The following is a 23952-nucleotide window of genomic DNA, read 5'->3' as shown; positions in this document are numbered from 1 at the left end:
TATGTCTATTATTTCTCTCCCCCCCCCATAAACAAAGAAATAAAATATTGTATAAAAATATCAGAAGATCTGGTCTTTCCTTATCTCTTCTTCCCTAAAGGAGTTCCCCTTTCCCAGAGAAGACCTTCACCACTTCCCAGAGGGATAATGCCCTTTCCTGCAAGATTAAGATTCCTGGGGAGATTGGTCCCTTTCCCAAAAAACCTGACTCCTACCTAGATACTTATATTGGAGCTGGACTCACCAGTTAAATCTCATCCAGTAAACTCCCATAGAAGACCCTAACTGGGTATCTAGGTGGGCTTTCCCATTTTCTGGAAACCCCCTCCTGCTATACATGAACTCTGCATTCTTGTTTTCTTCTTAAATTCTATATTCTCTACAATAAAATCTTCCTACACGTAACCCTTTATAGTCTGTGAATGTCACTCTTTGAATTCATAAGACAAGAACCTGTAGGTCACTAACTCAGTGGAAGCTTTGCATGACTGTGAGCATCCAGCACCCTTGCTCCCGAGCTGAGAGAGGCTCCATCACTCTTAAAGACATCCCAGAGTTCCTGCACCACCTCTTCCCAAGCACATATGCACATACAGTATCTTCTCTGCACCTGTGGTTTGAGTCGTCCTAAGTTAGAATGGAAGTCCCTCAAAAGACACCATTCCAATCCCCATCTCTGAACTGAATGTCACAGACTGTGGCTTTGGTGTCCCTCTCTATCACTTCCATTGCTGCCCCACTTAGTAGCATGGAAAGGACACAGCTACGGAGGACAGAGGAAGCCACCATTTCAGTCCTATCTCCTGGCTGGGTGTCACAGTCCTGTTTACTCATTCTAGCAACAGGTGTACTGACACCTGCTTGTCCCCTTGTAGGAATGTGAGAATTCAACAGAACAATACACAGGAAAGTGGTTTATGAACTGTCAAGTGCTTCATCAAGGAAGATATTGCAGTTAGTAGAGTTTTCAGGCATGGTGGCTCATGCCTACAGTCTCGGCACTTGGAAGGTCGAGGAAGGAGGATCAGGAGTTCAATGTCATCTCCAGCTATGTAGGAAGTTTGAGGCCAGTTTGGGCTATATGAAACTGTCTCAAAAATAAATAAGGAGGCTGGGTACATTGCTCACTGGTTAGTGCTTGCTTGCAAAGCCTGCCAGCCTGGGATCAATTCCCAAACCACCCACATAAACCAGATGCAAAAAGTGGTGAAGTGGTTGTCACATGCCTTTAATCCCAGCACTTGGTAGGCAGATGTAGGAGGATCACTATGAGTTAGAGGCCAGCCTGGGACTACAGAGTGAATTCCAGGTCAGACTGGGATAAAATGAGACCCTATCTCAAAAAATAAAAACAAAAATTAAAAAACAATGGGGTACAAGCATCTATAGCAAGAAACCCTGGCACATGTGCCTGTGTGCACATGCATACACATACACACAAATAAATAAAAATTTAAAATACAGAGAAGAACAAAAATTCAAGACCTGTGATGGTTTAGAGCTGAGGAAGATCACTGACCCCAGTCTTCTAGGAGCAAGTTGAGTTCCCTCTGGAAGAACAGAGGGAAACTTAAAGAAAGACATGCCCCCTAGGGTCAAAATGATCTGATTGATATTCCTGAAGTAGAGGTTTTGTTTTGTTTTGTTTTTTGAGGTAGGGTCTCACTCTAGCCTGGAATTTACTACATAGTCTCAGGCTGGCCTTGAACTCACAGCAATCCTCCTACCTCTGCCTCCCAAGTACTGGGATTAAAGGCCTGAGCCACTATGCCTGGCTTTAGAAGTTTTGATACCATAGTTCTTATGACCCTATAATTTTAAAGACTCATTTTGTAAAGCTTGATCCTTCCAGCGGTGGAACTGCATGATTGATTCTTCTATGTTTACTTACTTCCTATTATGGGAACAAAATAATGCTGAAGTTTTCAAAGAGGTAGGCAGAGCACTTACTCAAGGAGGTCTTGAAATGTGATAGGCATTTTCCAGACAGAGGCAGGGAGAAATTTTGCAGCAAATCCAGACAGGCAACCAGCGATGAGGTGGGTGCAGGTATAGAGATGGAGAAGCCGGCTGCTGGGTGAGAATTGGCATCCTTGCAAGAGAAGTTGTAGGCTCAGTCCCTTCACTTCTCTAAATAAATAAATAAATAAACAAACAAATAAATAAATAAATAAATAAATAAATAAAATTGTTTAAAAAAGGGAAATACTGGGCTGGAGAGATGGCTTAGCAGTTAAGCGCTTGCCTATGAAGCCTAAGGACCCCGGTTCGAGGCTCGATTCCCCAGTACCCATGTTAGCCAGATGCACAAGGGGGCGCATGTGTTTGGAGTTCATTAGCAGTGGCTGGAAGCCCTGGCGCTCCCATTCTCTCTCTCTCTCTCTCTCTCTCTCTCTTTGTCTGTCTCTCTGTCACACTCAAATGAATAAATAAAAATGAACAAAATTTTTTTTAAAAAAGGAAAGACATTCTGACACATGCTACAACATAGACATTATGTCTAATGTAAAACTTGCCAGTTACAAAAGGACAAATGCTAGAGATGTTAATTATATGACGTGTCTAGATTGTCAGATTAATCATAAAGAAGCACAGTGGCGCTGGAGTAAAGGAGTACGGCTGTTTAATAACTGCAGAGTTTCAGCTTTGCAGGATGAGACGTCTCTGAACACTGGCTTTGTAACACTATGAATAAGATGGTAAATTTCATGATACGTGTGTCAAATGGAAGTTAAAAAAAAATCCCAAAGAAATTAAGATTCTAGTGCCAAAGCAAATGGCCATGATTATAATGAACCTCCTCTTGTGACTTGAAGGTAGTGTGGCTGAGTTGCTCTGTAGAGACAGGAAAAGAAAGCCATTTTATTCAAACTGTTCTCACTCTTGGTTAGAGAATCTGTTCTACTTTACAGATGGTGAAAATATAGGGGAGAACAGGATACATCAATACATCAAGAAGAGACAGCCAACAAATAAATAAATAAATAAGTAATTGTTAAAAAAAAAAAGGGGGGCTGGAGAGATGGCTTAGCGGTTAAGCGCTTGCCTGTGAAGCCTAAGGACCCCGGTTCGAGGCTCGGTTCCCCAGGTCCCACGTTAGCCAGATGCATAAGGGGACACACGTGTCTGGAGTTCGTTTGCAGAGGCTGGAAGCCCTGGCACGCCCATTCTCTCTCTCTCCCTCTGTCTTTCTCTCTGTGTCTATCGCTCTCAAATAAATAAATAAAATTAAAAAAAAAAAAAAGAGACAGCTGACTGTCTCTGCCTCATCTGTCTGGGCTCAGAAGTCATTACAAGGGAAACAATGACACAAATGCTGCTCTCACAGCTAACCTGAAAACCAGTTCCAGCGAAATGACACTGTGGTCACTCAAACCTCATCAAAACAGAGATCCAGAGCCTACAGAGAAAGCAACACTAAATCAGATCTCTAGCTTGCCCACAAAGGTTCAGGGACTATTACAGAAGAGGGGGTGTAAATATTGTAAGAGCCCCAGGGTGGGTGGGAATAGCCTGAAACACCATGTTCCCTCATCCCTGCAGAGATTGACTGAGGCCTCTTGATCCCCACAATGAATAACAATAACCCCATAGAAGACCCTCAACAGAATTGGGGAAAGGGAGATGGGGTCTATATGTGCAACCTTTCTATAAAAAATTGATAAATTTTAATAAAAAGAAAGAAAAGAGAACCAGCAATACTAGAGAAGTACAATACTTTATTTCCTATTCATTTTCATTTTCAAACGTAGAGAGAGAGAAAGAGAGAGAGAGAATGGTTACCACCAGGGCCTCCAGTCACCTGCAAATGAACTCCAGATGCATGCGTCCCCTTGTGTATCTGGCTTTCATGGGTCTAGAGAATCAAACCTGGGTCCTTTGGCTTTGCAGGCAAGTACCTTAACTGATAAGCCACCTCTCCAGCCCCAATTAGACACTTAAAAATGTTTTTTACATGATGGGGTTTGAGTCTGGATGCTGGCAAAACAGCAAAACAAAATGGCTCTTTTAGAAGTACGGGATAGGGGACTTCCAGGTAAGATGGCTGCATAAGAGTCATACCTCCCAGCCTAGGGATGGATTTGAGCAAAACTGCAACAAAATACATTCTTTGTCTGAAAAGTGAAAGTGTATAGGTTTTTTTCAGGAACAGTGGAGAAGCAGGAGAGACTAAGATCTATCAGAAAGGAGGAAATCAGCCAGAATCCCACCAAGGCGCTTGCAGACCCAGACACTTGCAGACCCAGACCCAATCTACATGGACTGGATCCGTGTGCCCTCCCAGTGCCCAGCTGCAGGAGCAAAGACCAAACAAGGGGATTTTCCAACCTCATCAGCCTCCTTACAAAGTCAAGAAACCTAAAGGGGAGACAGCAGAGGAGCTCCTATGGGGAAACAGGCAGGAGCAGCTGAGCAGTTCCAGTACAACTCCAGGCTTCCTGCAATCTCCCATCCCAGACCCTCCAGAAAACACATTGAGCCCCCAGCGCAGGGCATCCAGCACAGCTGATCAGAACACCAGATTCACAGCACAACACAGAGGGATCGAGGTGGGCAGTCAGCATTGGTGAGATTTGAAGCTACTCCAAAAGGTAACAAGGCCGACTGACAAATAAAAGCAGGTACATAGGCCTGTAGAAGAAATGCTAATCTCTCTTTCCATGTCAGGATAAATTATGGGTTACATAGTCTTGATTGGCTTTACCATTCTCAATTAAGTTGTATTTGGAGGTTGACTGTTGCCTTTGATGCTTTCAGATTCATAGGGCCTTTGTCTTTTTCTTCAGTCATTATTGGTGGCAGGGTCTGATTAAAACCCAGGCTGCCCTGGAACCCATTTCAGAGAACAGATTTAAGGGTGTAGAGCAACACACACCCTCAGGAATTTTGGCTTTATAAGGTTATCTGTTTGTTTCAGTCCTCACACTTGCATACTCTGTGCTGGTTTTTGTTGACTGTGTATATTGCTCAGTTGAATTTTGGAGTTTGCCAGTAAACTGTTCTACCCAGCCCACTAGAACACTTGAATAGTAGGAAAACTCAACACCTAGGATAACTTCTGTGGTTGGATTGGAGTACAAGAGCTACACTTGGCACCTTAAACACCTACTCTGAAGGTACATAGAGTTGAATTTCCAAATCTAAAAGTACCACAGATAATTAGTAAACCCAAGCATCAAATCAACTCAAGATGCAAAAATTACAACATTATAATATATGAAACACAAAGAATCAAGACAATACAATCCCACCAAAAATTATAAATGCATCAGAAACATCCCCCAGTGAGGCTGTTTTAGATGAAATGCCTGATAAAGATCCAAAAAAATGACTTTATCTATACTCAAAGAAATCAATGAATAATGAAAGAAGAAAATGAAGGAATTAAAGAAGAAAACAAGCTCCTGAAGGAATTTCAAGAGAACACAGGAAACCAGTATAGTGAAATAAGGAGGTCACTACAGACATGAGTAAGGAAACAAAAATACGGAAGAAAAAACAGGCAGAAATTCTAGCACTGAAAAACATAGTCAGTCAAATAAAAAACTCTGTGGGAAGTCTCACCAGTAGAATGGATGAAGGATAGAACAGAATATCTAAACTAGGAGACCAGGTGACAGATCATATACAGTTCAACAAAGAGAAAGACAAGCTAATAGGAAAGTATGAATGGGAATTTCAAGATATCCAGAACACTATGAAAAGATCAAACCTTAGAATTCAGGGTATAGTAGAAGGAGAAGAATTTTACTTGAAAGGCATAGTTGGTATTTTCAACAAAATCATAAAAGAAAAATTTCCCCAAATTGGGAAAGAAATGTCAATGCAGATACAAGAAGCTTTTAGAACGCCAAACAAACAAAACCTTGAAAGCACCTCTCCTCTCCATGTTACAATTAAACTACTAAACACACAAAGCAAAGAAAATATATTGAAAGCAGTTAGAGAGAAAAAGCAAGTCACCTATAAAGGCAAGCCCATCAGGATCACAGCAGATTATTCAACACAAATTTTAAGAGCCAGAAGGGCTTGGAATGATGTATTCCAAGTTCTGAAAGATAACAACTGTCAGCCAAGATTAATTTGTCGCACAAAGATATACATTCAAGTTGAAGGTAAAATAAGGACATTCCACATCAAAAACAGGCTAAAGGAATTTATGACAATGAAACCATCTCTATAGAAAATACTTGAAGGAATCCTTCATGCTGAAGAGAAAGCAAAGCACACACATGAGGAAGTAGGAAAAAATAAACCCTACTCAAATAGCAGTTAAAACAAGAGAGTAAGAGAAACAGGAAGCAATACAAAACAAGAAGAATGGTGAGAATAAACACATACCTTTCAATAATTACTCTTAATATCAATAGTCTCAATGGCCCAACCAAAAGACAAAGGCTTACAGACTGGATTAGAAGGCGGGTTCCTGCCATTTGTTGCCTCCAGGAAACTTATTTCTCAATAAAAGACAGACACTGTCTTGGGGTGAAAGGATGAAAGAGAGTGGCTCGCTCGCCCGCTTGCTCGGAGGTGCCCGCAGGCTGCGTTCCATCTGTACCTCGGCTCTCCCTGGAAAGGGAGGGAGGCTTCGTGGATCGGGAGCGAGCCTCCACCGCGGCAGTCAGCTTGAAGTCGCTAGGACTTCTCTCAAACTTGTGTGCTGAGGAGACTTAGATGTTGGCCTCAGCTCCTAGGCTGAACTCAGCAGATTGGCTCATGAAAACTAATGTATTGAGACAAAGGAAAGGATCTGGCAGAAAGCAACATCTATTATCCTGGGCTTGGCAGCGAGGAAGAGGACAAGTAGTGGAATTCCTGCAATCTGAAAACCACACTGAAAGGTGACATAGAAGCTGAACGGTGGGTGGCGGAGAGAGGTATAACATTCCAGCCCCTCAATCTAGAAACGTTAGTAAGAACCAACAGCAGCTTACTAGACAGAAGACTAAGGATCAGAATTTCCAGATGAAGATTGTTCACAAGAAAAAAGAACGAGGACACAGTTACAACTCATCAGCAGCTGCATGGCAGGCTATGCAAAATGGCGGGAAGAACAATTTTTCTAGTAATCCAAATTGGGACTCTAGTCTATCAAGTCCCAGTTTGCTTTTTAAATCTCAAACTAACCAGAACTATGCTGGAGCCAAGTTTAGTGAGCCACCATCACCAAGTGTTCTTCCCAAGCCACCAAGCCACTGGGTTCCAGTTTCATTTAATCCTTCAGATAAGGAAATAATGACTTTTCAACTTAAAACCTTACTTAAAGTACAAGTTTAAGATGAAGTACTAATATTTAAATTTAGCACTATTTACATAGTCATGAATTGGTCTGAACCAAATTGACTTAAGGAGGTAAAACTTGTAATTTACAAGTATAATCAAGACTATCATTTATGTGCTGTTTGCATGGTGACATATCAGTGCAATTTAAATAATTGTACTCAATACAAGTGAACCATTCAGGTTGATTTGGGAAATAGGTGACTTTTAAAATTGTCAATTGTGGAGACAGTAGTTTACAGTCAGTCAGGTTATATATAGCTGAAATATACAGGGACTGAAAAATGTAGACATTAGGAAATTAAATGTCCTAAAGGCACCTAACTGCCAAAAGAAAATGAATTTTTAGTAAAGATCTCATTTTACTAAATTGTGCTTACTAATTGGTGTATGTGTGAAGGTCAATCAGGGCTTGCTAGAACAAAGCAGTCTATGTCCAAGTGGCCCGTTTTTTGGATCTCACTCTAGCCCAGGCTGGCCCTGAACTCAGCGATCCTACCTCAGCCTCCCAAGTGTGCTGGGATTAAAGGTATGTGCCACCATGCCTGGCTTTGTCTGTTTCTTAAGTATAGTGGATATGCATCAGCCTGCAGACTGACTAATTTTTTAAAAACTGATTTAAGTACCTAGAGAAGAAAGAGCCATGTAAATACATGTAATAAGCTTGTAACATATGTAAGATTTTCTTTCATCCTACAAAGACTATTTTAGTATGAATTTGCTAGATGTATGACCATGGACTTTTTTCTACGAGGGCCTAATTTTAAAGGTCCCTAATTATTTTAAAGAAGCTTACCCTCATGCTAAAGTGCCAGTGTATGTACAATTGATTTGATTTTAAGCTACATATCAAAGTAAAGCCTAATATTAAGCTTATATTAAAAGATTGAAGCTGCTAAGACATTTCTTATTTTTGAGATTTAAAATTTAGTACAGGATCTACTCTCTATTCCCGTCTTTAAACCCAAAGATTCATTTTTGTTTTCACCAATCCTGATGAGACAGTGCTTGGTTCCAGTGGCTCTGATGCTTTTGGTGATTAAGTGCAATTTAGGGAGACTAAGGCAAAAGGTGTAACCTCAACTCAAAGGGTGAAAATACTAATAGCTGTTAATGCTACTAATTTGATACCCATATTTTGCTGTTGACAAGGCAAGTTAGCTAAGTTGTAATTTTCCAAATTCTGATACAATGTGGAAATCTTATTAAGCAAGGCAAAAGTAGATTAAAGAAATCAAGGAAGACTTCCAAGAATGGGAGGCGTCCACAAAAGAAAGGATGGGGTTACTTAATGCATATGATGTGAGTTTGAACCATGAAATTAAATAAAAATAAATTCTGCTCAGTAGCTTGCTTTTATTTAAAAAAAAAAAAAGAAAGGATGAAAGATTGTATTTCAAACAAATAGGCCTAGGAAACAAGCAGGAGTTGCTATCCTAATATCTGATAAGATAGGCTTCAAACCAACATTAGTGAGGAAAGATAAAGAAGGTCACTTTATGCTGACTAAAGGAACACTCCAACAGGAGGACATTATAATCCTAAATGTATATGCACCTAACATGGGGGCTCCCAATTTCATCAAACAAACAGTATTAGATTTTAAGGTCACAGACAACACCAAACACAATTGTAGTGGGTGACTCATCAGTTGATAGGTCATCCCAGCAAAAAATAAACAGAGTGACATCTGGGTTAAATGATATCAGGGTACAAATGGACTGTTGCAGTCCGGTTCGCATTGCTGGTAGAAATCACCCAACCAAGAGTAGCTTCTGGGAAAAATGATTTATTTTGGCTTACAGGCTCGAGGGGAAGCTCCATGATGGCAGGGGAAAACGATGGCATGAGCAGAGGGTGGACATCACCCTCTGGCCAACAGAAGGTGGACCATAGCAACAGGAGGGTGTGCCAAACACTGGCATGGGGAAACTGGCTATAAAGCCCATAAGCCCGCCCCCAACAATACACTCCCTCCAGGAGGCATTAATTCCCAAATATCCATCAGATGGGAACCTAGCATTCAGAACACCTAAGTTTATGGGGGACACCTGAATCAAACCACCACATGGACCTAACAGATATCTACAGAATATTCCATCCAAATGCTGCAGAATATTCATTTTTCTCATCAGCACATGGAACATTCTCCAAAATAGGTCATATATTATGGCACAAGGCAAATCTTAGCAAATACAGGAAAATTCAAATACTCTCTTGTACTCTATCTGACCACAATGGGATTAAACTACAAATCAGCAACAAGAAAAACTACAGAGCATACAGAATTTCCTGGAGACTTAACAGTACACCATTGAATGAGAATGGATTATTGAAGAAATCAAAAGGGAAATCAATAAATTCATAGAATCAAATAATAATGAGGATACAGCACACCAAAACCTTTGGGACACAATGAAGCAGTCCTTCAAGGGAAATTTATAGCTCTAAGTGCCTATATGAAGAAATTAGAGAGTTCACAAGTAAACAATTTAATGCTTTACCTTACCTTGGAAAAAGAAGAAAAGATTGCAGGGAGTGGAATGGCCTAAGTAAGGCCAGGGGAAGAGATTGAGTAAGAGAAGGGTTGGGGGAGGGTCAATCAAAATTCAAGATATTCTTTTTTTTTTTTTTTTTTATGGTTTTTTGAGGTAGGGTTTCACTCTGGCCCAGACTGACCTGGAATTAACTATGTCATCTCAGGGTGGCCTCAAACTCACGGTGATCCTCCTACCTCTGCCTCCCGAGTGCTGGGATTAAAGACATGTGCCACCACACCTGGATTATCAAGATATTATTAATAAGGCATATGAAAGCCTACTTTTATAGATAATGGCACATCCAGAAGCCATAGATTGGTACTAGAAATTTTTCAGTGCTAGGGATGCAATACCTTCCAGTGAGTTGTTGGCCAGGGAGGTTCCTGTTCCCTCCAAAACATTACAGGGTATTGCCATAGCAATAGGGAAACCTTGGTTTCCCATGAGTAATAGATGGTAAGACCCTATTGCTGAAGACTTCACATACCTGAGCAGCAAGGTCACTAAGTCAAGCTGGTGCTGAGTTGAAACCTTCTCCCTGTGGACCAGCCAACTGAAAGCTGGAAAATGATGCATTGCATGCAGCCCTGTGACAGACAGAAGTCTTCAACAGTGAAAACAGGGGACACTGGAAGCCTCAAGTTTGGCCAGTCAGGCCAAGTGACCAAACGGGTGCAATAGTGACATGTCTGCTCTGGGGGAAACCATCTCTCTCTGATTGGACTGGAAACCCACTCTGTGGGAGGAAATACATGCCTGGTACTGAAAACCTAATCAAAAACCTATGGGAGGGGGAGGTCATGAGCCTTAGGGATATAAAGCCTGCTTTTTTCTGGACAAATGCATATATTATTCTCACCAAATTGTACTGATAGCGCTACACTTAATGCTCATATTCACATATTAATGCTGCTCTCGCTTCTGGTTAGAGAAGCTTCTCTTTTCAGACGGTAATGACTACTGATATGACCCAAAAAGCAACACAGCACTGAGAAGACAGGATGGAGGAGTGTCCAGCACTGAAACATCTCTGTCACACCCTCCAAGGCTCAGGGTCCATTATGGAAGAGGTGGCAAAAAGAATGCAAGAGCCAAAGGAAGGGTATGGCTCCTTACAATGCAACTGTCCAGACAGAAATTGGCCTCAATATCCATGACCTCACAGTGCCTAGCAATACCTTCACAATACCCTCATTATAGGAGGAAAAGATGATGACATCAAATTAAAAGAGAAAATAACTTGAGAGAGGGAGGGGATATGATGGAGAGTAGAACTGTGAAAGGAAAAGTGGAGGAGGGAATTATCATGGTGTCTGCAAGTATAGAAGTTGCCAATAATTTTTTATAAAAATACAGGATATTTCTGTTATTTTGCTTGGTGTTCACTTGTGTTTTTTCATAGCTCCGATAATGAATATGATTTTCTTTGTAATTGAAAGGGAAACAACCAACCACCTACTAAAACAAGATGGCGAAAACTGAGATGACTGGCTGAAATGCACTTGGCAATGTTCTGCCAGGTGGGGCAGCCCTGTTGTTTCCTTGGACTACTGGCCAGCCCCAGGAGGCATCTGGTCTCATTCATGGCTGTGTCAGTACTAGGAAGAAAAGGGGATCCAGAGACAAACGACTTTCGCCACTCTCCAAAGCTGTCATCTGATCATCACTAGAAAGCGGACGTTGCACCCTCTACTGCCCCAGCGTCCTCTGCCCTACTTCTCTGAAAACCAAGGTGCTGTGGAGCGTCAAAGTCTGGGGCTATCTATGTCCCGTCATCATTGGTGAGGAAGCCTGCCTTGTGCACTGCAGTATGTTTAGTAGGGAGTGACCTTGGACTACCACTCGATGTCAGTAGGGATGTCACCTGACATGACAACAAAACATGTCTCTATAGTTTGCCAATGTCTCTGACTTACCGTTGGTGAAAATCCCTATTGTCAGCAGACTTTTCTTTTGGACCTATTTGTGGGATGGGATTCAGAGTCTGAAAGGTTCACAAGAACAAAGTCATGCAAGCATCACTGGCTTGCCCTCGGCTCTCACTGAGGTCCAGACCACCCAGACTGTTAGGCTGCGGGGGAGAGTGAGGCGCTGCAGGACACGGTGTTTTCCTGACACCTCTCTCAGGTCCGTCTTCAGCATGCCCCCTGGCCACTCCCAAGCCTTCCTGTGCCCCGTACCTCTGTCCTGACCCCTTCTTGCTATGGGCATTCCTTGTTCATTTTCTCTCTTCTCAGCTGGCACCAATGTCCTCCCTTTGGATGGCCTGAACTTGGGAAAGGGGAGGTGCCACTGGGGAGTGGAGCCAGCACTGCTCTTGGGTCAGTCAACTAGCTAGAGTGAGACCCTATCTCAACCCGCCCCCCTCCCAAAAGAGCTTGGGGCTAGAGAGATGGTGTAGCAGTTAAGGTGCTTGCCTGCAAAGCCAAAGGACCCAGTTATGAGTCCCCAGGACCCATGTAAGCCAGATGCACAAAGTGACACATGCATCTGGAGTTCATTTGCAATGGCTGAAGGCCCTGGCATGTCTGTTCTCTCTTTCTCTCTCCTCTTCTTTCTCAATTAAATAAAAATAAAATAAAATATTTTTAAATTATTTATTTATTTATTTGAGAGCGACAGACACAGAGAGAAAGACAGATAGAGGGAGAGAGAGGGAATGGGCGCGCCAGGGCTTCCAGCCTCTGCAAACGAACTCCAGACACGTGTGCCCCCTTGTGCATCTGGCTAACTTGGGACCTGGGGAACCGAGCCTCGAACCGGGGTCCTTAGGCTTCACAGGCAAGCGCTTAACTGCTAAGCCATCTCTCCAGCCCAAAATAAAATATTTTTTAAAACTGAAGCTAGATCTGGGTGTGGTGGTGCACATCTTTAATCCCAACACCTGGGAGGCGGAGATAGGAGGATCTCTGAGAGTTCGAGGCCACCCTGAGACTACATAGTGAATGCTAAGACAGCCTGAGCTAGAGTGAGACCCTACCTCAAAAATCAAAAAAAAAAAAAAAAAAAAAAAACAAACCAAAACCCTAAATCTAACTTATAAGAGTTTCTTCAATGCCAGACTACTTTTTACCCAGCTACAAAGTGACATAATTAATAATTCATTGTAAGTTTGCAGTGAAATGAAAGATTGTGGGAAACACTTTCACATCGTCATTCACATCAACACGTGTGTGGTGTGTGGAAAGACTGACTATAGGCAATTGGCACGGACAGGACGTTGTGGGGAATGTTGGCCAGGGGATCACAGAGCCCGGGGGCTGTCAGGCCACCGGTGTGTGAGAGCCGAGGGTAGCCCATCAGACCCCCACTGCCGTTTGTAGTGCGTGGATAGGGGGGTCATCTCTTCTATCTACATAGCAGTGCCAGAGCCCACGGAGGTCCAACCCTGGCCGCAGACTTTCCGGGGAGAGAGTCTGCTGATGCTGGGCTGATGAGTGGAGCCGGGAGGGGCTCGAGGGCGTTAGGTTGCCTGGGTGGAGCATAACAGCAGGAAGCAGGCCTACTTGAGGCCACAAGGTTGGCAGCTAACTGAGAAATTAGTTGGAGCAGGGAAACAGCAAATATGGAAACACAGAATAGTTTAACAAAGTAAAATGCAAAAATAAACCTTCATTTGTCAGCATTTTAAAGGGCATGACCACTTTCAAAATATATGGGACCTAATTGGAGCTCTGTGTGGACATTTAAAAGTAAAAATAAGGGCTGGAGGAATGACTTAGTAGTTAAGGCATTTGACTGCAAAGCCAAAGGACTCAGGTTTGATTCCCCAGGAGCCACGTTAGCCAGATGCACAAGGGGGCACACACGTCTGGAGTTCACGTGCAGTGCCTGGAGGCCCTGATGCACCCATTCTCTCTCTCTCCCTCCCTCTTTCTCTGTCAAATAAATAAACAAATAAAACTAAAAAATTTTTTAAAACAAAGTAAGAATAAGCCAAGTATAGTGGCACACACCTTTATTCCCAGCAGAGATAGGAGACTAGAAATGAATTCAAGGCCAGCCTGGAAGTACAGTCAACCTGGGCTTGAGTGAGACCCTGCCTTGAAAACAACAACAACATAATAATAAACCAAATAAAAATGGGAAAGAGGCAGGGTGTGAAGGCACATCTCTACAATCCCAGCACTTGGGAGGTAGAGGTTGGAGGATCAGAAGTTCAAGGCCATCCTCAGCTACATAGGAGTTCAAGCTGAGCCTGGGCTAACTGAGGTAAAACTGACTCAGTGTCAATGGTTTTCAGTGCTGACAGTTAAGCAAAGCAGCATGCAGGCAGCAAAGGCAGTTGGGAAACATTTTCAGTTTAAAATCTTCAACGTTTCTTTTTTTGCTCATATCACCCATAACCAGCTCTAAGACTTTTTAAAATTCATTTTCTTTACTGTTTATTGAAAGTACTTGGTTTGGAATTTATACAAACGCAATTCCTTTCTTTACTCATACTTCACTGCTTTAGCTAGTTACAAAAACAAGGGCAACTGGCAAAACCAGTTTGTAGACAAAGCATTCTTGCCTGTGGGTAAACCTGAGCAGCGAAGCAGAAGTGCCAGGCCTTCTTCGCCCAGCCTCCCGGCCACAGCTTCCCTTCCGCAGAGTGCTGACCTCAGAGCCTGTCTGGAGGACTTCTCCTGTGTTGCACAGACAATGTGTCCATTAATGCTTTTGCTATAAGTCAGAAGCCCTGACCAAAGCTGTGTGCTGTTATAGGGGAGGAGGTGCTTAAGTAGTGAGACACTCTCCCAGATAATGGGAAGCTCAGAGGTAGGAGGATGTGGTGGTTTAAGTAAGATGTCCCCATAAACTCTTGCATTTTGAATGCTTGTTCTCAAGCTGGAGGCAATTTTGGAGGTGGAGCCTCGCTGGAGAAGGTGTGTTTCTAGGGGTGAGCTTAGGAGTGTTATAGCTAGCTCCCCCTTGTCACAGCTTGGCTCACTGTCCTGCTGCTGTTTCCCAACTGCTGTGGTAAGAAATAATGTCCAGGGGCTGGAGAGATGGCTTAGCAGTTAAGGCACTTGCCTACAAAGCCAAAGGACCATGGTTCAATTCCCCAGGACCCATGTAAGCCAGAAGCACAAGGTGGTGCATGCCTTTGGAATTTGTTTGCAGTGGCTGGAGGCCCTGGTATGCCTATTCTTTCTCTCTATCTTTTTTTTTTATCTCTCTCTCTCTCTTTCTCTCTCTGCTTGTCTCTCTCAAATGAATAAATAAAAATAAAATAATATATTTAAAAAAAAGAAATAATGCCCAGCCTCTGCTCATGCCATGCTTTCCCCTGCCATCATGGAGTTTTCCCTCAAGACTGTAAGCCGAAATAAACCCTTCCCTCCCATCAGCTGCTTTCAGTCAGGTGCTTTGTCCCAGCAACACGAAGGCAACTACAGCAGAGGGTCTTCAAGGCTTGTAGAATTGTGGTTTAATGTCACTAAGCCTCACACGATCTTTATTTCTCCGCCCTTTTCCCTTGGCATCAGCTCCGTCTTGAGGCTAATGGCAGTGAGTGGGTGTCACCTTGGCCTTCCATCACTTAGTGGGAGAGAGGCGGGATGAGGCCCTGTGTCCACTGTGGAGAGATCAATGGGCCTCGTCAAAGGGGAAGCATGAGCTAGTGGCTTAGGCAGACCATTAGCATCCCTTCATGGGGCTGAGGGTGAGTTTGGTTTCCATTGCCATGGTGCTCATGAGCTGTTGAACATCAGAGAAGAAAGGGATGAAAAATTCCAGAAGAGATGTAATTGCTCTTGGCAATAAATTTTCCCTTACTTCTCAGCTTCGCCCTAGGCTGGCTCTGTTCCCTTTGATTCCAGGAAGGTGCATGCAGGGACAATATTTCCTACTGGTCAGTGTGGCATCTTACCCCGTGCAGCTAAAAGTGACAAAGTGAAAATGTAGAAATGAATCTCGTTTTAATTCACAAGCACAAATGATGGGCTGGTGGGCTCGCTGGGTGGCTGGAGACCTGCCTGCGCTTCCCTTGGGTACTCTCTCTGCAAGGAAGCATTTCAGTTTCTTGCTCCTTGCTCCTCAGACTTTCAATGCTGTCTTTCTCTTAAGCATACCAGCAAAGTAGACGCCCGCCCAAGGACTCACTAGATTTTTTCCTCATCAACTCTACCATGGGGCCTACTTCTGCCCACATGCTCTGGTCAGTGCGTGACTGTCTCCTATCTCAGACCAGCCTTGTGCCAGTACCCAGACCACTCACTTTTCATGCCTTGTCCAGGCAATGAGCCATTCTCTTCAGCTCTATTGCATTAAAAGTGTTACTAGAACCTTGCATCTTAAAAACAGCACACACACACACACACACACACACACACACACACACACACACTTCCTTGACCCTCTCCCTTCTGATATTCTCACTTTTCCTTATCAAAATATGCATGCGCCGGGCGTGGTGGCGCACGCCTTTAATCCCAGCGCTTGGGAGGCAGAGGTAGGAGGATCGCTGTGAGTTCAAGGCCACCCTGAGACTACAGAGTCAGCCTGGACCAGAGTGAGACCCTACCTCGAAAAACCAAAAATAATAATAATAATAATAATAATAATAATAATAATAAAATATACATGCATGAAGTGTTGTATGTATCCACTGTCTCTACTTCCAGGGGCCACATCCTCCCAACTCCCTGTGGTTGAGCTTTTCTCCCACAATGCTCCTGATATGGTTCTACTCAAAGTGATTCATTAGTGACCTCTCACACCCAGTCACTAGCTGCGTTTTTTTGACTCCACTCCTCAGCACTTTCTTCAGTTCTTATTTCTCAGCAACCTTTTCTAAATGGGTTTCCCTCCCAAATAATTTCTTGTTTCTCTTTGAATTTACTTGTTGCTTGTTTGTTTGCTTGTGTGTTTCAGACTGGGTCTCATATAGCCTAGGTATGGTGGTTGGATTCAGATGTCAGGGAATTAACGCCTCCTGGAGGCACTGTATTGTTATGGGCGGACTTATGGGTGTTATAGCCAGTGCTTCCTTGCCAGTGTTTGGCACACTCTCCTGTTACTATGGTCCATCTGATGTTGGCCAGGGGGTGATGTCCACCCTCTGCTCATGCCATCGTTTCCCCTTGCCATCATGGAGCTTCCCCCCTGAGTTTCTGTAAGCCAAAACAAACCTCTTTTTCCCACAAGCTGCTCTTGGTTGGGTGATTTTCTACCAGCAGTGTGAACCTGACTGCAACAGTAAGTACTGAGGAGTGGGATTGCTGCTGGACACCTGACTGTGGCTTTGGCCTTTGGGAGCTGATTTGCAAGAGGAATGTGAAAGGATTTGAAACCTTGGCCTAAAGGTTTGGTCTTGTAGTACTTGTAAGTACAGCTTGATTGACTATTCTGGTCAGAGCTGTAAGGCCTGAATGCAGTAAGAACTATGGACTGTGAGGTTTGGCTTATGAGGGTGAGAAAGAGCTTTGCTTGTACTGGGCTAGTAGTTTATGTGAGAAGCTTGCTGTTATGCCTATGTCCTGAGAAGTTGTGCAGGGTTGCTTTGCGTAGAAATGAACTGGTGTGTGCAGAGGGATATGGCACAGAAAGAAAAATCTTTGGGTGAACTATTGCTCATTCAGCTGCAATTGAGAGATTACAACCTTTGAGATTGGGCCAGCTGACCTGCACTGGGACAACAGGAAGCATGTAGACTCTTTTTGAGGGGACTGAGTGCTCAAGGAGTGTCCTGTTCTTCAAAGTCTGCATTATTCCCCCTCCTGGATTAACAAATTGGCGCCCTACCTCATATTGTGTAGCATAAGAAATGCAAGAAAGAGAAGGCCACTGAGTTTTCAACATGGTCTTTGTGATTTGGAAATGACCATGGGCAGTGTGAAGCAGGTTTGCTGGTTTCCTGCATGGAGACCCCATGGGGCCATGAGGATGAACCGTGGATTGCAGTAGAGACCCAAAGGAGATGTTGGGACCTTGAGATGGCTGCTAAGGAAAGCTGCTAGCCCCGATGACGTTTTCTAGGACTGTGATTAGCCTAGGTAGAGGGGCAGAATTGGAACTCCACAGACTTTTCCCTGGTTAGAATTGTCGAACTTGGAGATTTGTCACTGGCTAGAGTTGTTTGACTTGAAGCTACAGAGTTTGATGTGTGCCCTGGTTGTTTTAAATCTTGTATTGGCTGAATTATTTTGTTATGCTCAATGCCATCTTTTGCAGTGTGAATGTTTACTCTGTGCCATTATGGGTTTTTTGAGGTTATTTTTTGGTATTATGGCTCAGTTAAAAGATCTTGGACTATGGTATGAACATCATTGGAATTGATAAAAAGTATGGGGAATTTTAAAGTTGGATTAATGCATTGCATTTTATATCATGTATGGTTATCAGTTTATGGGGCCAGGAGCGGAATGTGGTGGTTTGATTCAGTTGTCCCCTATAAATTTAGGTGTTCGGAATGCTAAGTTCCCAGCTGATGGAAATGTGGGAATTAACACTTCCTGGAGGGAGTGTATTGTTGCGGGTGGGCGTATGGGTGCTATAGCCAGTTTTCCCGTGCCAGTGTTTGGCACACTCTCCTGTTGCTATTGTCTACCTTAAGTTGGCCAGGGGTTGATGTCCCCCCTCTGCTCATGCCATCGTTGTCCCCTGCCATCGTGGAGCTTCCCCTTGAGCCTGTAAACCACATGCTGCTCTTGGTTGGGTGATTTCTATCAGCAATGAGAACCTGACTGCAACACTAGGATAGCCTTCAACTTCTGATCCACCTGCCTCTACCTCCTGGACTTACATGCATGTACTACCACATTCTGTTTATGGGGTGCTAGGAATCAAACTCAAGGCCTTCTGCATGCTAGGCAGCACTGTATCAGCTGAGCTACATTCCTGGCTTTATTTATTTATTTATTTAGTGCTGCTGCAAATGAACTCCATATGCATGTACCACTTTGAGCATTTGCACTGGGGAATCAAACCCAGGCCTGCAGGCTTTGCAAGCAAGCTCCTTTCACTGAGCCATCTCCCCCATCCCTATCTTTTTTTTTTAAGTTATTTTTATTTGTTTATTTGAGAGAGAGAATGGGCACGCCAGGGCCTCTAGCCACTGCAAACGAACTCCATATACTACATGTGCCACCTTGTGCATCTGGCTTACGTGGGTTCTGGGTTATCGAACCAAGGTCCTTTGGCTTTGCAGGCAAGTGCCTTAACCACTAAGCCATGTCTCCAACCCCTTATCTTTTTTTTTCTTTTTTAAGACAAGGACTTGCTATGGCTCAGGCTGACCTGAAGCTTACAGTTTTAGTGCCTTGTCTCCTGAGTGCTGGGATTGCAGGTCTACACACGAACCCCAGAGCGAATCATGGGCTCCTCAGTCTCCTGCCCTTAAGGAAACCCAAACTGCACTTGAAATCTTTCCTCTCTTCTTCTGTATTTCCTCCCCCATCTCTTTTCTTCCTGTCTTCTTTTAGCATTTGCTTGCCTCAGTCTATCTGTTTGGTTCCCCTGTATGTCATTCCTTGGCAGGTGGCTGGCCAATTTAGAGTTCTAACCCTCAATCTGTCTTCAAGCTCACAAGACCACTGGCAGCCTTTGCTCTCTACTTAGATGTCTAGTAGAAATGTTTTTAATATTTTATTTTTATTTATTTATTTGCCAGAGAGAGAGAATAGGAGCACCAGGGCATGTGCCACCTTGTTCATTTGGCATATGTGGGTCTTGGGGAATCAAACCTGGGTTCTCAGGCTTCGCAGGCAAGTGCCTTAACCACTAAGGTATCTCTCCAGCCTTCTAGTAGAATCTTTTTAAAATTTTTGTTCATTTATTTGAGAGAGATGGAAAGTGTATGCTTCTGGCCACTGCAAACAAACTCCAGATGCATGTGCCACCTTGTGCATCTTGTTTACATGAGTCCTGGAGATTCAAACCTGGGTCCTTTGGCTTTGTAGGTATTCACCTTAACTGCTCAGCCATTTCTCCAGCCTGTCTAGTAGAATATTTAATCTCATGTTCCAAACAAGACTTTGGTTTCCTTTCAATCTGTCACCCACACCTGTTTCTCCTCTAGTCTTCCTCAACATAGGACATAGTCTCACGGTCTACATCTTTGCTTCACTCTACCTTGGAACAAGTCTTGATTCTTGTCCTGCATGACTCTCTTCATACCTTCATTAGCAGGTCATGGCATCTCTTCTTCAAGATAGCTTCAGCCCACTTCCTTCATGAGCAGCTCTCGGCTGCACCGCCTCACTGCACTATGGTGACCTGATACTGATTCTCTCCTTGCTCGCTGTGTCAAGGCCACAGTAAAACAAGCAGGTTGAGTCAGATCATCTTCTTCTCCTTTATAGAAACCTTCAGTGGCTTTCTGTTGTGGCCAGTTCAAAACTAACACCCCTTATCATGGTCAACCAAGCTGCAACAGATATGGCTGCGACCCCTTTTGGCCCCGTCGGCAAGTTCCCTAGGTCCTCTGACCCTCTTCTTGACTCTAAAAATGTAGCATCATTGGTACCAGGGACCTTTTGTTCCCTGATGTTTGCATGATTTGGTCTTTACTCAGGTTTCAGCTTGAGGTCACTTGCATAGAGGCCTTCCCTGCCCATTCAGTCCAAACCTGTCCCTTGACGCTGTCACTCTCTACCTTTATTTTGTTTTCCATTTATTCTAGAATTTATCACTATTTTAACTTCTTCCCATAAGTTTTGAGATTTATAACCCCATGAAAGAAAGGATTATTGACTCTACTTTCTATTATTGAGCAAAATGTATGGGAGGTCAGGCATGGTGATGCACGCCTTTAATCCCAGCACTCAGGAGGCAGAGGTAAGAGGATTGCTGTGAGTTTTAGGCCACCCTGAGACCCCATAGTGAATTCCAGATCAGCCTGGACTAGAGTGAGACTCTCTCGAAAAACCAAAATAAATAAATAAATAAATAAATAAATAAATAAATAAATAAAGTATGGGAGGCTTTGTTTTGGATTGAGTTCCTATCTGAGACCCAACTAGCCAGAGCAACATGGAGTCACTTGTGTCTGAAGCCATATAATCATCTGAAAGTTACATGTGTCAATTAAAAAAAAGAAAAAGGCAGCTGGAGAGATGTCTTAGCTGTTAAGATGCTTGCTTGCAGAGACTCCAAGTTCACTTCCCTAATACCCACATAAGTCAGATACTCAAGGTGGCATACACATCTGGAGTTCATTTGCAGTAGTCAGAGGCCCTGGTATGCTCACTCATTTTCTCTCTCTCTCTCCTTCCCTCCCTCCCTTTCATTCTCCCTCTCATAAACAAATAAATAAAAATAAAATATTCAGGAGACTCATAGCAACTAATTAGTAGGGAAAAAAAAAACTCAGACTTGGTTTTTCTTACCATAAATTCACAACAAAGACTATTTGTGAGTCCTTCACACACTGTAGGGTGTTTCCGCACCAGTTAACCACAGACACCAGCTGGGGCTCAAGTCACTTCTGACACCATCTGTCCAGAGAATCAACAGGCTGAGGGCTCCCTTGCCCCTCACTTCAGATGCTAGTCACAGGTTAGGCCATTCTACTTGCTCTTCTGACAGTCTCTCTGAAAGTCAGCGTTCCCCATTTTATTTGCAGTCAGGTTGAATTACTTTGCTTGGGAGGCTCACAAAAATCAGGGAAATACTCCTAGGTACCTGTTCATGACGAAGGAAGAGAAGTAAGGAACTAAAGACGCACGGGGGAGGAACACAGAACTCCCATGCCAGGTGCAGCCCCCGGGGAAGCCTTCTTGTCTTCAGTTCCATGAAGCCAGCGGCCTTGGGATTCTATGGAGTGATGCTTATTACACAAGCATCACTAATGAATCACGGGCAATTCTTTTTTTTTTTTTTTTTAAACAATGTAACCTTTATCTCTTCTTCCAGAGTTGGGGGAGAGACTGAAAGTTCCATCACTCTAATTCTGCCTTGGTGTTTGGAGGACCAATCCTCATCCTGAGACTACCGAGGGGCTGCCAAGCTATCAGCCAACTCATTACATTTTGGAGATTTTAAGAATTTTAGGAGTTGGATACTAGAAAATAGGATGGAGATCTGCTGCGGACTGACTCTCGGGGAGATCAGGACCGAGGGAGAACAAGGGCGAAGGCTCAAGGAGAACTCGGGATTCGGCGAGGAAATGACAGACAGACACACTCTAAGTTGAATATGCTGCTGCAATTTACTGAAGGTTTCATGAAGGTTTTATACAGATTGAACAGAGAAACTTAGCAAGCCAACAAGTGATCTCAGAAATCATTAATCTAAACAATCTTAAGTATTGTTCTATTGTAAGCATACATGTAATATTTATCAGGCAGGAATGTTCCCTTTTTTTAAGAAGGATGTCTTGCCCCATTGACCACAGTTTTACATGAATAGAAGCTTGGGGTAAGGGATGTAAGGTGAACAATAGGTTATTTATTTTTTATAAACCGAGCAGAGAGCCATCTCTTTTCACTTATTAGATTATTTATATAATCCTCATATTCATTATAAAAGTGTTTCTATCCAAAAGACCACCAATATTTTAAGGCTGGTTTAATGTTTTTCAGGAATTCTTTTCTTACTTGTCTAGAGTATAAGCATCAAGGCTTACGTGTCCTTGCTAAGCATTTTATAAATGGAAGAGAATGCCATAGCCTCCTTTTTCCTTCATAATTCATTCATCTATTACCGAATTCATTATATCCTCCCTCATAGGGGAGTGGAACTAAGTAGATTCCAGCTCTAGGAGTCCACCATCTGTCCTTGATCAAGTACTGAACATATCCCCCAGGAAGTTTCCTGGTGGGAATGCCTAAGTTTTGTAACTCCTTTTCTGTAGAACTGTCATGCTTCTTATGAACATTACCGATTAACATTTTTACTTTCACTTTCTCAGGATCAGTATTGTTCTAAAACATCATAAGCTGTTTCTACTCTATACCATCTAAAAACTGTTCTAGAGTTAATTTTTTATTCCTAGTAGAGTTATACATATCCTCCATTGCCCTAATCATAGGAGGGGCACATTCAATACTCAAATTGTTTTTTGTACTCTGCTTGTGTGCATGATTAATAGTAAGCGTAGCGTAGAACTAGCTGTTCTTTGACAAACAACTAGAAGGAAGCAGGAAAGAAACAGAGCGCAGAAAACAGCTCATTGGTGCCAGCAATTAGGTCGTCGTGACTTCATGGGCAGCAGGAACCATTACAGTAACTGACTGCCAAGGGGTCACCGGGGGCATCCCTCCGAGGAGTGCTGGCTCTCTGTCCTCAGCTCTCTTCCAGTACAGAAGCATCTCTGCTTGCTACACAGGCGAGGTTGCCGTGGACGTAGCAGAGATCAAATATGTATTTCCCACTGTCACAATGCCTGGTTTATCTGACCTAGCCTAGGTCAGAAAGTGACTTCTGGCTTACCCTCAAAGGAACATAGCTTCACCATGACTAATCTATTTTCTGATCTGTTTCTGCTTTGTTCAGCCCTTTTCTGCCTATAAGAAATCCAACCTCTTCCTCTTACAGCATTAGTATACCTATTCTATTTTGTTAAATGAGTTCCTGCCCAATTCTAGAATAGTCAAGAAAAGCCAATCATGGGCTGGGGAGATGGCTTAGTGGTTAAGGCGTTTGCCTGCAAAGCCAAAGAATCTTGGTTTGATTCCCCAGGACCCATGTAAACCAGTTGTACAAGGTGGCCCATGCATCTGGAGTTTGTTTGCAGTGGCTAGAAGCCCTGGCGAGCCCATTCTCTCTCTCCCTCTCCCTCTCCCTCCCCCTCCCCACCCTCTTGCTCTCCCTCCCTCCCTTCCTTCCTCTCTCTCTGCCTCCTTCCTTCTCTCAAATAAATAAAACTAAAAGAAAATTAAGAAAAAAGAAAAGCCAATTACAGTTTTTAAACTAAGTTTTCTCTCTTTCTTTGTTTTTTTGACATTGTGGTAGTCTCAGTACCTAGTATAATAAGAACAATAGTTAATAATAATTTAATGAAGAAGTAACTGCAATACATCCCACTTTACAAAAGGAACGTTAAGCTGGGCGTGATGATGCACGCCTTTAATCCCAGCACTTGGAAGGCAGAGGTAGGAGGATCACCATGAGTTCGAGGCCACCCTGAGACTACATAGTGAGTTCCAGGTCAGCCTGGACTAGAGTGAAACCCTACCTCGAAAAACCAAAAAAAAAAAAAAAAAAG

General features: G+C 43.2%; 1 protein-coding gene across 1 annotated transcript; it reads left to right on the top strand.

Annotated features, from left to right (window-relative positions):
• Positions 1 to 6864: 6864 nt before the first annotated feature.
• On the top strand, positions 6865 to 7420 carry LOC123461524 (proline-rich nuclear receptor coactivator 2-like; the record flags this gene model as incomplete). The annotated part of the gene is made up of 1 exon (XM_045152215.1): positions 6865 to 7420. A coding segment is annotated over one exon (414 nt), but the record flags the coding sequence as incomplete, so codon positions are not given.
• Positions 7421 to 23952: the final 16532 nt, after the last annotated feature.

This window comes from Jaculus jaculus, chromosome 6 (genome assembly GCF_020740685.1).
Source record: "Jaculus jaculus isolate mJacJac1 chromosome 6, mJacJac1.mat.Y.cur, whole genome shotgun sequence".
Taxonomy (NCBI): Eukaryota; Metazoa; Chordata; class Mammalia; order Rodentia; family Dipodidae; genus Jaculus; species Jaculus jaculus.
Note: the sequence above shows the minus strand (reverse complement) of the source record. Positions and strands in the feature narration are given on the sequence as shown.